At 36.1% G+C, this 14,043-nt stretch overlaps 1 protein-coding gene across 7 annotated transcripts in view; it reads right to left on the bottom strand.

The window, feature by feature from the left end:
- The window catches only part of TBC1D12 (TBC1 domain family member 12), a 104,873-nt gene that overhangs the window by 39,267 nt on the left and 51,563 nt on the right, over positions 1-14,043 (bottom strand). For all 7 annotated transcript variants that reach the window (XM_034662970.1, XM_034662969.1, XM_034662972.1 and 4 more), the window contains one exon: positions 1,708-1,823. In XM_034662970.1, the coding sequence (XP_034518861.1) occupies positions 1,708-1,823 (116 nt within the window). The remainder of the gene's footprint in view (positions 1-1,707; positions 1,824-14,043) is intronic.

The raw sequence follows: 14,043 nt of genomic DNA, 5'->3' as shown, positions 1-14,043 counted from the left end.
GCTTGTGTTCCCTCTCTCGCTGGCTGTCTCTATCTCTGTCAAATAAATAAATAAATAAATTTAAAAAAAAAAAAAAAGAACGATTTCACAACATTTGCAGCAACATGGACGGGACTGGAGGAGATAATGCTAAGCGAAATAAGTCAAGCAGAGAAAGAGAATTATATGGTTTCACTTGTTTACAGATCATAAGAAATAGCAGGGAGATCGGTAGGAGAAGGAAGTGAAGAATGAAGACGTGGTAAACAGAAGGGGGAATGAACCATGAGAGACTATGGACTTTGGGAAACAAACTGAGAGCTTCAGAGGGGAGGGGAGTGGGGGAATGGGATAGGCCGGTGATGGGTAGTAAGGAGGGCACGTATTGCATGGTGCAGTGGGTGTTATACGCAAGTAATGAATCATGGAACTTTACATCAAAAACTAGGGATGTATTGTATGGTGACTAACATAATAAAAAATTACTGAAAAAAAAAAAGAAAAAATACATATATACTTAGGTCCAACCTTTCTTCTCTTACAATGTCTAAAAAGTATTCAATTCAACCTCTGCCTGTTAGGCTCTAGATTGTTTTATTATGTTCCTCTTGATAATGGGTGGAAAAAGCTGCAGACCAGGAAAATGATGAAACAGGTTAGGCATTTTTAAACTGGAAGGAAAGATAAGTCTAGAAGAAGAAAAAGAACAGATCCAGAGAGCCCAAGAAGGGGAAAAGGAGTTAAGAACCAAAGGGTCTTGCTTTAGGGAAGGTGTCTTTTGTTTGATAACAAATCAAAGACAATATTTTGAAGAACACCAGCTTTGTGGAAGACTGAGATGGGAAGGGCAGAAAAAGAAACGGAAGAATGTAAAATGTTTGGCTGAGTATTAAGAATATATTCTTGGGGTGCCTGGGTGCCTCAGTTGGTTAACCGTCTGCCTTCGGCTCAAGTCATGATCCCAGAGTCCTGGGATCAAGCCCCATGTGGGGCTCCCTGCTCAGCAGTAAGTCTGCCTCTCCCTCCGCTCTTCCCTCCCCTGCTCATACTCTCTCTCAAATAAATAAATCTTCCAAAAAAAAAAAAAGAATTTATTCTTTACAAGAGTAAACCAACTAGTTGACAGTCAGTAGTTATTTCAAGTTGCAATTTCAAAATTTGTCCAAAAGGCAAAGGCAAATACATCTTAAGTACATATTAAATGTAAGAAAGGAAAAATAATTGCCTTATCCTGTTAAGATAAGGCAGGAGGGTTGAAATAAGATATGAAAAAAGCAAAGATTTTACGTTTCATACATTGGCTCAGCGATACTTCAAGGAAATATGTATAAAGTCTGGACATTTTTAGGATACATGACTGAGGTTTTTAAATTTTTCTTTAAAAAAGCCATTTCTAGGGGGCGCCTGGGTGGCTCAGTCGTTAAGCGTCTGCTTTCGGCTCAGGGCGTGATCCCGGCATTCTGGAATCGAGCCCCACATCAGGCTCCTCCACTGGAAGCCTGCTTCTTCCTCTCCCACTCCCCCTGCTTATGTTCCCTGTCTCGCTGGCTGTCTCTCTCTGTCAAATAAATAAATAAATAAAAATCTTTTTAAAAAATAAATAAAAATAAAAAAGATACTTCTATATCTAATTTCTCAATATATTTAAATTGAAATTTAAATTGAAGTTTAAATTAAATTGAAGTTTAAAATATAAACAGTGTGCTTGATGACAACCAGAATACTTACGATGGTCGATCCTCAAGAATCAGGGCAGTGGTAGAAAGTGGCTCAAATTCAAAATTCTTACGTCTTGAAGACTGAGGTGGTGGTTTACAGGTCCTCCCTGTTCGTGCTTCATATTCCTAGAATAGATAAAAATATACTTTATGCAGAATCTTTTCCAATTTTCAGTTTGTATTATTAAATCTGTATCATTAAGGATATTACACTATAATAAAAGATACAATTCACACATTAATTTGGTAAAACTATGAGGCAGACCAAAAAAAAGTCACTTTTTCTCCCTGAAGCAATCTAAATCATGAATTTGTATTACATATGAAGTATCAAAGTACGTTAAGAGAAGGGGAGGATACAAATGCACTACAGTTAATGAGTTAAGGTTTTAGGGAGATGTTCCTGATTACCTTCTATGGTATCAGCTATCCAAGTCCAGCTTTGAATAATCTACAAGCAAATAAGCCTACTTTCTAACCCTTCAGTCAGATCAATAACAGAAATGTTGGCACAGGCACAATCCTATTGTAATGCCTTGAAGATCTCTCCCAAGATAAAACTGAACCTGTAATCAAATGTTGGTTTTCAATTTTGACCTACTTTGAAACTAAATACTGTAAACCTACCTATTTACTCTAAATGTAAACAATAATTCACCATCATTTCTTATCCAAAAATATGGCAAAAGATTGTCAAATACACCACTAAAATTATGAATCTATTATTATTTTTCTAATTCATCTGAACAGATAATCCTATCAGAAGAAATGAAGTTAATCTGACATGGTATGTTCTTGGTGGATACCTTTAAATTTCTACAGATAAGCATTTTTCATACATGCTCAAAGACTTCTACTGAAATTATTTCCAGAAATCTAACAAAGATCAATAACAAGCTTAGAGGCTTATAATTTCCAGAATCCACATTATTCCCTTTTTAAAAAAGTCTAGATTTGATCATCTCTAAGTAACAAATATATTTTTCATGAAATTCTCCAAGGGGCATCTGGGTGACTCAGTTAAGTGTCTGTCTGACTCTTGGTTTCAGCTCAGATCGTCATCTTGGGATCCTGAGATTGAGCCCTGTGTCATGGGGCTCTGTACTCATCCGGAGTCTGCTTGGGTTTCTCTCCCTCTCCCTCTGCCCCTACCCATGCTCGCATGTGTTCTCTCTCTCTCTCAAATAAATAAATAAATAAAATATTTAAAAAAAAAAGAAATTCTTAAAGATTATACAATTTCATGGGCAGATTTCCAAGTCTTTACTGGCAGCTACAGAAGACATTAATTTAAATGAAGAAAAGGAAATGCACTTGAAGTGATCAAGTGCATCACTTACCGGCTGCTTTCCTACCATGACCTATGATTCTTTTTATATTATTATTATCTTTTCCAACTCAAAGACTATTTCTCCCTACTGAATCAAAGTTATAAAATAATAAACTGATGGTTCTATCCCCCTTAAAAATTTGATGGTCTTGTTGAGGCTTAAGCTTCTAATTTGAGATATTACTTTTTAAAAAATTTATATTATCTTAAGCATTTTCTATAAACTCCACCTTGCTTTATGGTTACTGCCAGTGTTTATAAAGGTTTCTATTATTGTTTTATAGTTCTTTAGTTCTACATCTCCCCTTCCATCTAGTAAATCTAAGCTCTGTTAATCTGAGAGCTCCTTTGGATAACTGCACCGGATTTTTCGAGACTTCTTTCTCAAGTTATTTAAGACTGTGATGCTCATTTATATTAACTCCCATCCCAAAGAACTATACGGCTTTTGAGAGTCCAAAGGTTATTCATTTCTTTTTCATAATTTTCTTTCCTAACATCTAGGACATGAATGTAAAATTATGATCAATATTTTTTTCTTCACTACAAACTCAAATGTAACAAATCCCCTTTGCTGCTGAAGTTTTTCTTATTAAAAATCATAGATGCTTAATCAACTGAGCCACCCAGGCACCCTGCGGCTGCCTTCAGCTCAGGTCATGATCCCATGGTCCCTCATCAAGCCCCTCATCAGGCTTTCTGCTCAGGGGGAAGCCTGCCTCTCCTTCTCCTTCTCCCCCTGCTTGTGCGCACGCATTTGCACTCTCTCTCTCTGTCAAATAAATAAATAAAAATCTTAAAAAAAAATCATAGATGCTAGACATATATGAGGGTTTTGTTTTTTTTTTAATCATTTAAATGGCACTTTGTTTTCCCACAATGTGACCTGGTCTCACTGCCAGACTGAATACAATGAATATTATCCAATAAAGCATTTCCCATGCAAATAAATGCCAATGCACAGACAGCAAAATAGCACTTCTAAATCAATATATTAACAATATCTACTGACAAAACATACCATGCACTGTTTTAAACATTTAACACATTTGATCCTCGATAAAACCCGGTGAGGCATCTAACTCACAACAGAGGAAACTAAGGCACAAAGATATGCAGTCATTTGCTTCAGGTTATAAATGGCAGACAGTGTGCTCCAAAGGCTGGCCTTTAACAACTATTATTTTACTATATTAACAGTCAAGTAGCTATCCTCGACAATTTTAAAAAAATGAGATAGATAAAATCATTCAGTGGGAGAATAACTAGGATCTTTAAAATGGATAGATCAGGTTAACAGTGTACTGATCCAACGAAACATCACAAGAAAAGACCACCAGATGATGTTTCCTGTTAACGATGCAGTATGAAGTACATACCACCATTCTTGAAATATTCTTGCCAAAAGAAAAATCAAACTTAAATATGATTCAGCCTCTAGAATTGTGCTCTCCAATATGGTCGTCAAAAGAAGTAATAACCAGGGGGTGCCTGGGTGGCACAGCGGTTAGGCGTCTGCCTTCAGCTCAGGGTGTGACCCCGGCGTTCTGGGATCGAGCCCCACATGAGGCTCCTCCGCTATGAGCCTGCTTCTTCCTCTCCCACTCCCCCTGCTTGTGTTCCCTCTCTCGCTGGCTGTCTCTATCTCTGTTGAATAAATAAATCTTTAAAAAAAAAAAAAGAAGTAATAACCAAATATGTCACATACGCTTAAATATATATAGAAAAACAACAAAGAATCTGAATATTAAGCAGTTCTCCTCTGGAGGACTGGACTAAGAATGAAGGGCATTTGTTTTACTTTAATGTATTCACTATTATTTGAATTTTCTTACAAGAATAAAGTATTTTGTTAGAGATCACTTACATTCATGGTAGATAACTGACAAAGATTTTACTGAAGAGGTTGGATCAGGACTGGGGCAAAAATGATGGGTATTAATTCTAGGCAGAAAGGACTGGAAAGAACAAGCCGGGGGGGGGGGGGGACAAGCAAAGGCATGGATGAGGAAAACACATTAATCTCACTGAACTTGAAAAAGGATAGGAAATAAAGTTGGAAACGTGTAGGCTAAATTATGGAATCTTCCACTGATGAAAATATTTGGAATTCAGGAACAAACTGGTGAGCCACTAAAAGTCTAGATTAAGGGGAAAAAAAAGGTAGGTTTATAAGTAGGCTCTACACCCAATGTGGGGTCTGAACCCATGACTCCAAGATCAAGAGTAGCATGTTCTGGGGTGCCTGGGTAGCGCAGCCGTTAAGCGTCTGCTTTCGATTCAGGGCATGATCCCGGCGTTCCGGGATGGAGTCCCACATCGGGCTCCTCCGTTGGGAGCCTGCCTCTTCCTCTCCCACTCCCCCAGCTGTGTTCCCTCTCTCGCTGGCTGTCTCTCTGTCACATAAATAAATAAAATCTTTAAAAAAAAAAAAAAAGAGTCTCATGTTCTACTGACTGAGCCAGCCAGGTACCTCTAAAGCCTAGCTTTGATGAAAGTAGCCTTTTATTAAAAATTAACTGAGTAAGTACACATTTAATATAAAAGGTGACACAAAATGAGGCACCTAAATATCACTGATGTGTCTACCTTACAAATGGGCCTTATACAGAATTGTCATTCAAGTATTTTTCACAAGAAAGAAATTGTATTTCCTGCAATTCCCATCACAGATCCTTAGGATAAAATGCTTTGAGTTTCTAGAGGGTGATACGAACAAGAAAAGCTAAAAAACATAGTTATCAATCCACCATTATATGAAAATAGTATAGATTTATATATCTGGAATGACTAAAATATTTGCTGAATTAAAGATGCTACTCTAATGTGATTAACATTACAAATTATATTAGAAATAGTAAAATATTAAGTATCAGTACTTTCGAAATTGATTATAAGATGATACCTCTTACGATTTTTAAAAAAAATAAGTATATAACAAGCCAACTCAAACGGTTTTAGGAGAATTTATCAGTTCATAGGACTGAATATTCCATACGCTTAGCTAACTTTGATCTTTGACCAAGAGGTTCACAGCATTAGTCAAGGACTCCACTTCTCTACCAGTCTCTCAGACACGTCCTCCTCCCTGTGTGGGCTTCATCTGGAGGCTGGCTTGCTGCTCAGAGAAATGACTGCAGCAATGTGACTTGTCACATCCTTAATGCAACTTTCAGTGATCCTCCACCTGCTCTTCTAGTAACTCTCACAAAAGAGAAGGAAAAAAATCCTTCCTGGAAGTTCTCAGTAAATATCTCATTCCACAAGTATCACAATGACCTGAGAAATAAGCCTTATCAATGAGTCAATCAGGGCCTGTAGCTGAGGCAAATCAAACGACTCTTAAGTAACTCTTGAGTCAAGGGCAGTAAGGAGATCATAGGGCTCAAGTTATTAGGAAAAGTAGTTGAAATATATTAAGACTTCATTTAAAAACATAACAAATAATATCTCATGGGTGGAATTTGCTTTAATTCCACGTGTATTCTCATGTCATAAAAATCTCCCATGTATTTCTTCAAAAGAAGCTTAATAATGAGCTAAACACTGATAATTTTATAGGTTATAAAAGAATATTACAATATTAAAAAGCAACTGGAAATATCATAGTCCAAGGAAATCAGTAAATAATGCTAGCTACAGCACAGTCACCATCTGAAAATACTGTAAGATTCTCCCCCTTTTCTGCCAACAAAGCTGTTTTAACTGACCTATTTTATAAGTAGTTAGAATCTACCTGCCAAATGTAAGACAAGAAGCATTTAACGTATGGAATGTATTTCTATGGGATGTTGTGATGAAGCCTATTTATTGTTTCTGTAATTTATTGTTTTTCACTCAAAATATTGTGTTCTATGAAATATGTTTACTTTAATTGAGATAACTAGAATAGTAGGTGAAACCAATGGTAAGGGCAGGCAGGAAAATATCTGTAGAATAATTTATTCTACTATAAAAAATTTGCATCAAACAGCCAATCATTCTAAGTCTGATCAAAAGATGGAAGGCAGTTGTTGTCATCTCCTTAAGAGTAAAGTAGAAAAAATGTCTTACAATTCCAAGGTAAAGAGATACTCTGAACACATAAAGAGAAAAGATGTTTTTCCCCAAAATAATCTCTCAGAAAAATGTAGCCTATTTGCTAATAGCATCTCTCAGGTTATGGGTGCTTTCTCTCTATTAATTTTGAACAGCAAATTATTATTTGGAGAAGACACATTATCCTGAAATTATCTCAATCTATGCTAGTGTGGAAGGTTACTCGTTGATTAGTGGGGTTTTTTGTTGTTGTTTGCTTAATTGGAGTAGAAAAGGAAGAAACTGCATGTAAAATAAGTAAGGATTCCTTAAGATATAACCATCTGATAGCAAACTATCACAAAGAGCCTTTAAATATTACCTTAAAAAACAACAGAAAGAGACTTTGCCATAGAGATGATAAATTTAAATCTATAGAAGAAAAAATGTAATGCATTTGGAAATTTATGGCTTGAGATAAAATTTCTCATAGGAAGATAATATATAAAATCAAAAGCACTGTATCTTTGGGGCACCTGGGTGGTTCAGTCAGTTAAGTGTCCAACTCTTGATTTTAGCTCAGGTCTTGATCTCAGGATCATGAATTCAAGCCCCACATTGGGCTCCACACTGTGGAGCCTACTTAAAAAAAAAAAAAGCACTATTAAATATCTTCTACAGCTTGGACAAAAGTGAAAATAATGTGCTCTGGGATCAGAAACCCCAAAACTGGTCACAGTGATCCTGAACATATTGATGTCAAAGATGTAGGCAAACAGTTCTGAATAAAAAACACTATTTCTTAATACATTATTTTTATACTGATTTGAATAAGTAATTAGAAATTTAGATAAGCATTTTATTTTCACCTACATTCCTAAAATCACACTTATGCGCACACACACACATACACAAACTGGCCGAATCTTTAGAAAGATAGGGGCAGATTCCCACATGGGGTACTAGGTAATTCATAGCAACTTTCTTGCTAAAAACAGCCTTTGTGATGATCTCTGACAAAGGGGAAACAAGGTAAACCTAGTATCATTCCATTGTGCATGAAGGCTATTCTAGAAATCAGAACAGAAAGGGAGAACTCAAAAACTGGCTGTTAGTTTAGAATGGTTGAGAGGGGCCAAAATTTGTGTGCCGGAGTAGTAGAAAAGAAAGCACTCCATTGAAAAAGAGCTCCAGGAGTCTGCAGAGGAGTCCTGTTGAGTCTTCAGCTGAATCTGAACCTGTATGTGTGTAAGGCAAAACAGAAGGCAGGGCAAAAAACAGCACCTGGGAAAGTTACTGGGGAGCAGTAAGCAAAAATAGTCCCCAGAGCTCACTCAGAGATGAGAAGTATTCACATTCCTACCAACCAAAATGTAAAGTCATCACTGAATACAAAGGACACTCAGGAGAGGCCTGAATGTTCAGACCCATCTGAAACTATCCAAGTCAGAACAGAGTGGAAAAAATCTTTAAAATGCTGAAAGAAAAAAATTAAACAATGAGGGGGAAAAACCCTGTTGACTTAGAATTCCATACTGAGATTACAGATCTTTCAAAAATGAAAGCATAACAAGGGTGTCTAGCTGGCTCAGTCGGTACAGCATGCAACTCTTGATCTTGGTGTCATGAGTTCGAATCCCACACTGGGCACAGAGTTTACTCAAAAAAAAAAAAAATGATGGGACGCCTGGGTGGCACAGCAGTTGAGCGTCTGCCTTCGGCTCAGGGCGTGATCCCAGCGTTATGGGACAGAATCCCACATCAGGCTCCTCGGCTGTGAGCCTGCTTCTTCCTCTCCCACTCCCCCTACTTGTGTTCCCTCTCTTGCTGGCTGTCTCTATCTCTGTCAAATAAATAAATAAAATCTTTTAAAAAAAAATGAAAGCATAATAATTTTTTTTTCAAATAAAAGCTGAAAGAATCTGTTGTCAGTAGACCTGAACTATATTTTAAAGAAAATTTCAGGCAGAAAGAATACATCATTTGAAAACATGAGTTCACACAAAGAAACGAAAAGCACTAAAATAGTAAGTATGGAAAAACATAAAAAGACATTTTGGAAAAGCCATAAAGAACAGACAAAAATAAAGAAGTCACTTAAAAATGTCTAAAGGATATGTAACTACTTAAAACAAACATATCTTCAATGTATTAAGGGGTTTATAGCACAAAAATCAGAAGGGAAAGAATGGCAATATACTGTTGTAAGGTTATTACATCATACTCAAATGAATAAAATACTATTTGAGGGTAGACTGTGATAAATTAAAGTATCATAAGCCCTACTACAGTAGTTCTCAACAGTGTCCCAGAGATGCTTTCATCAGGCCTGCAAAGTCAAAACTGTATTCATAATAGTTTGTCTTTGTCAGTGCATTAACCTCAGCTCCCCTGGTGCTAAAGCAACTTAAATAGAACTGTTGGTACTCTAGCACAAATCAAGGCAGACTCCCAACTGTACTACTAGTCACTGTATTCAGTGTGGCATGTATTCACAGTTAAAAAACAAAAAGGCAATGGGAGAGGTCTAGTCAGTTTCAGTTAAAAATGTCTATGATTAAACAGCAAACATTACTAATTCTATTAAATCTTGACCTATGATAAACCTATGACCTATGATAAAAGAGATAAAAAATCTCTACTGTTTTATGTGATATAATGAGATGTATACATAAGGAACTTCTGCTGCACACCAAAGTACAATGGTTGTCCAGAGAAAAAGTATTTGTGCAATTATTTGAGTGGTGAACAGGACAAACCTCTTTTATTATGGACACTATTTTTTAATTAAAAGAAAACTGAGAACAAACAATACTTATTCAGACTTGAGTATCTGGCAGATATTTTCTCAAATTTGTACAAAGTAGGCACTCCATCTCCATGGTATTCCTCCAAAAAAAATATAACCCCAGTCAAGTCATGAGGAAATCATCAAACAAACCCAAATTGAGGACCAGACATTATAAATATATATATTTGGTCTCTGTTTCCTGGCACACAAATCCTAAAACCCTTGAAATCTCTGAATTAAGTGTTTTGTATGCTAATGAGATGATAGGTAGCTGAAGTCTTCTGGATAACCTCAGGATAGGGGCTAGTTTTCAGGGGGACCAATCCTGTAATGAGAGGGTTGGAACTTTCAACCCCATCCCTTGACCTCTGGAGAGGGGAGAGGTACTGGAGGTTGGGTTAGTCACTAATGACCAGTGATTCAATCAATTATGCCTACAAAGTGAAGCCTTCATAAAAAACCTTAACAAACAATTCAGGGTGCTTCTGGGTTGGTGAACATATGGGGGTGTGGGAGGGCGATACACATGGAGAAGTCATTGACACTCTGTGCCCCTTTCATATACCTTGCTCTATGTATCTCTTTCATCTGATTGTTCATGAGTTTTAGCCTTTTATAAAACTGGCAATTCACATCTAGTAAGTAAACCATTTTCCTGAGTTCTATGAGTCATTCTAGCAAATTATCAAACCCAAGGAGGGAATCATGGGAGTCACTAATTTAGAGCTGGTTGGTCAGAAGTACTAGAAGCCTGGACCTGGAATTGCCTTCTGAAGTGGGGGGCGGGCGGTCTTGTAGGACTGAGCTCTTAAGCTGTGGAATCTGACACTGACTCTAGGTAAATAGTGTCAGAATTGAATTCAATTGTAGGACATCCTGCTGGTGTCAAATAATTGGTCAGCACGGGGGTGGGGAGTGGGGGAGTGGGGGGGTGGAGAACCCTACACAGTTGGTGTCAGAAATATTGAGGGTAGAGAGATAATAGTAGTTTCTTTTAAGGAACATGCTGGAAAATACCTGACCAGTACTACTCAAAAGTGTCAAGGTCATAAAAACAAGGAAAGACTGAGAAATAGTCAAAGGCCTCTGAGACAAAGAAACATGATAAGAAAATACAATGTGGTATTCTGGATTGAATCCTGGAACAGTAAAAGGATATATGTAGAAAAACTGGTGAAATCCAAATGAAGCCTGGAGTTTAGTTAACAGCAATGTATCAGTGTCAATCGTCAATTTCTTAGTTTTGACAAAAGTCCAGAATAATGCAAGTAATATTAGCATTAATGAAAAATGAATGAATGATTAAACAGGAACTCTCTGTATTTTCTTCTCAACCTTCTCTATAAATCTAAAGTTATTCCAACATAAAGTTTATTAAAACAAAAAAGGATGAAGCGAGCTAGTGATCAAGGAAAGCAACTAAAAGTAATTATTGTCAATAACAAAGTCAACCTTTCAAGTGAAATTGAAATTCTGCAAAACTTATAAATGCCACATGTTTGACAGTTTCCAATAAATTTTTCAGATGAAATCAGTGGTGATATTACCATAATTTTTAAATACTCTATAACATTTAAATGATCTGCAATATGGTAAACCAGTATTTTCCAAATGATCAATGTATAAAAAATGAAATCACATAGGGGTAAAAACATCCATTCAAAGTGCAAGAGAGACCAATGGATTTTAATAACAGAGATATATTTTCAGATTCCACAATATAACTTACCTTTAAGAAACTACCACTTGATGAGTTTGAGTACCAAAGAAGAATATTCACAAATATCTGAAAAGGCTATTAAAATGCTGTTCCCTTTACAGTTGTTAAAAAGAAAACCACAGGCCCAAAATGGAGTCACTTAGACCACACAGAAGCTTGATATCTAACCTAACTGCAGTTTCAACCTGCCCCAGAAATGTAGTCTTATTAATCGGTCAGTCAGGAATTTTCTCGTCAGCACCAATGAGGTAATCTGTCACGTGGGCCCTCTCCATCCTCTTCCCCACTTCCCATAAAGGAGATAAAGTAACCATCGTAAGACCTCCTAAAGGGTCTTCCCTAAAAAAAAGCAACTTTGCCTGAAACCATCCTTTCTTTTCTTTTGCTAGTAACTTCATGACCCACCCTCCTTCCTATAAAAACCCTCCATTTGTACAGCTCCTCAGAGCTCCCCTCTACTTGCTGAATGGGATGCTATAGCAGTTCATAAATCGCTTACTAAAGCCAAATAGATCTTCACATTTACTCGGCTGAATTTTGTTTTTAAACACTGTCTACATATCTGTTTGAGGCCAGATTTTCTTCACAGATGTAAACCAAAACAACATACAGCAAGAAACTGAAAGCAAGACTAGATATATAATCTCGCATTGTTTTATTAAGCCAGACTTCAAAGAGATAAGAAAAAGTAAAACAATGCCATCTTACTACCAGTTTTTTAAAAATACTTTCTAACATACAGTTAGCATAAATGTTACTTATGTTAACATGTAATGACTTTACTACCACTATTTTAAAATGAATTAATAAATACCTCAACATTTCAGTTTTAACTTTGGGTATAATCACCTTAAGCAAAAAGTCTTTGAGGTCATTGTTAACTACAAATCCAAAGGAGTTGTGAAACTAAAACACTTGAGAAGTGTTGGTCAAGTCAACCACTGAAAAACTAAAACAAAGGTTTATCTAATAAGCTAATAATGGAAATAAAATGGAGTACTAAAAATACTCACTTAATCCAAAAGAAGGCAGGAAAAGAGAAAAAAAAGAAACGAAGACCAGATGGGACAATTTGAATAGAAATAGCAAGATGGTAAATTTAAAATAAGTCACATTAATAATGACATTAAATGACACTCATTTATAAAAAGCTTAGCATATCAGATGGTATAAAAAGATAAAATATATGTTATATAAGAAACCCACCTTAAACATAAAGATGAATAAAAAGGAAAAGAACAGAGAAACAGGTATCATGCAAGCACTAACTGAAAGCAAGCTCAGCGGCTAAATTAAAGTCAGACAAAAACTTAATAGGTTGATTCATCAAGAAGACAAAAACAAACTTCAAAACACATGTAGGAAAAGGAGAAACAGCAAAGCAGATTGTGGTGGAGATTTTATTATTCCTCTTTCAATAATTCATAGAATAAACAGAAAATCAGCAAAATTATACAGGACTCAAACAACACTATCTTCTAACAAGACTTCACTGACATTTATGTAACACTCCCCCAACATCTGCAGAATGCACAATCTTTTCAAGTGCACAAGGAACATTCATTAAGACAAACTACGTCTGATGCATAAAACAAGTCTCAAATTGAAAAAGACTGAAATTGTATGATGTATATGACCATAATGGAATTAAATAGGAAATCATTTCTAGAAACTTCTCTGGCAAATTTGAAATATTTGAAAATTAAAATGATACACTTCCAAATAAACGTTAGTGAAAGAAATAACAAAGAAAAAGAAAAAACATTTGAAATGGAGCAAAATGAAAATACTGAAACTTGTGGAATACAGCTAACGCATGTTTAGAGGGAAATTTAAGGCTTAATATACTTATATTAAAAAGGATGAGGGGCGCCTGGGTGGCACAGCGGTTAAGCGTCTGCCTTCGGCTCAGGGCGTGATCCCGGCGTTATGGGATCGAGCCCCACGTCAGGCTCCTCTGCTATGAGCCTGCTTCTTCCTCTCCCACTCCCCCTGCTTGTGTTCCCTCTCTCGCTGGCTGTCTCTATCTCTGTCAAATAAATAAATAAAATCTTTAAAAAAAAATAAAAAGGATGAAAGGCCTAAAACAATGATCCACCTTAAAAAAACTAGAAAAAAAGCAAAAACAAATTCAAAGTAAGAAGAAAGAAGTAGACAATGAAGAGCAAAAATTAATAAAATAGGAAACAAATCAGTGAAACTAAAGTTATGTATTTTAAGAAATCAGTACAATTGATAAACTTCTGGTAAAACCGGTCAAGAAAAAAGAGAAGACACAAGTTACTAAAATCAGAAACGTAAGAGAGATGATCTCTATCCATATCACATACCCAGTAGGCATTAAAAGGATAATAGAATATTAAGAACAATTTATTCCAATAAATCCAACAACATAGAGGAAACGTAAAAACCTCTTGAAAGGCATGCTACCAACTAAAATGGACTCAAAAAGAAAACAGAAAACTTCATGGACCTATGTCAATTAAAA

This window comes from Ailuropoda melanoleuca, chromosome 6 (assembly GCF_002007445.2).
Source record: "Ailuropoda melanoleuca isolate Jingjing chromosome 6, ASM200744v2, whole genome shotgun sequence".
Taxonomy (NCBI): domain Eukaryota; kingdom Metazoa; phylum Chordata; class Mammalia; order Carnivora; family Ursidae; genus Ailuropoda; species Ailuropoda melanoleuca.
The sequence above is the reverse complement of the archived record's forward strand: the minus strand, read 5'-3'. Positions and strand labels throughout refer to the sequence as shown.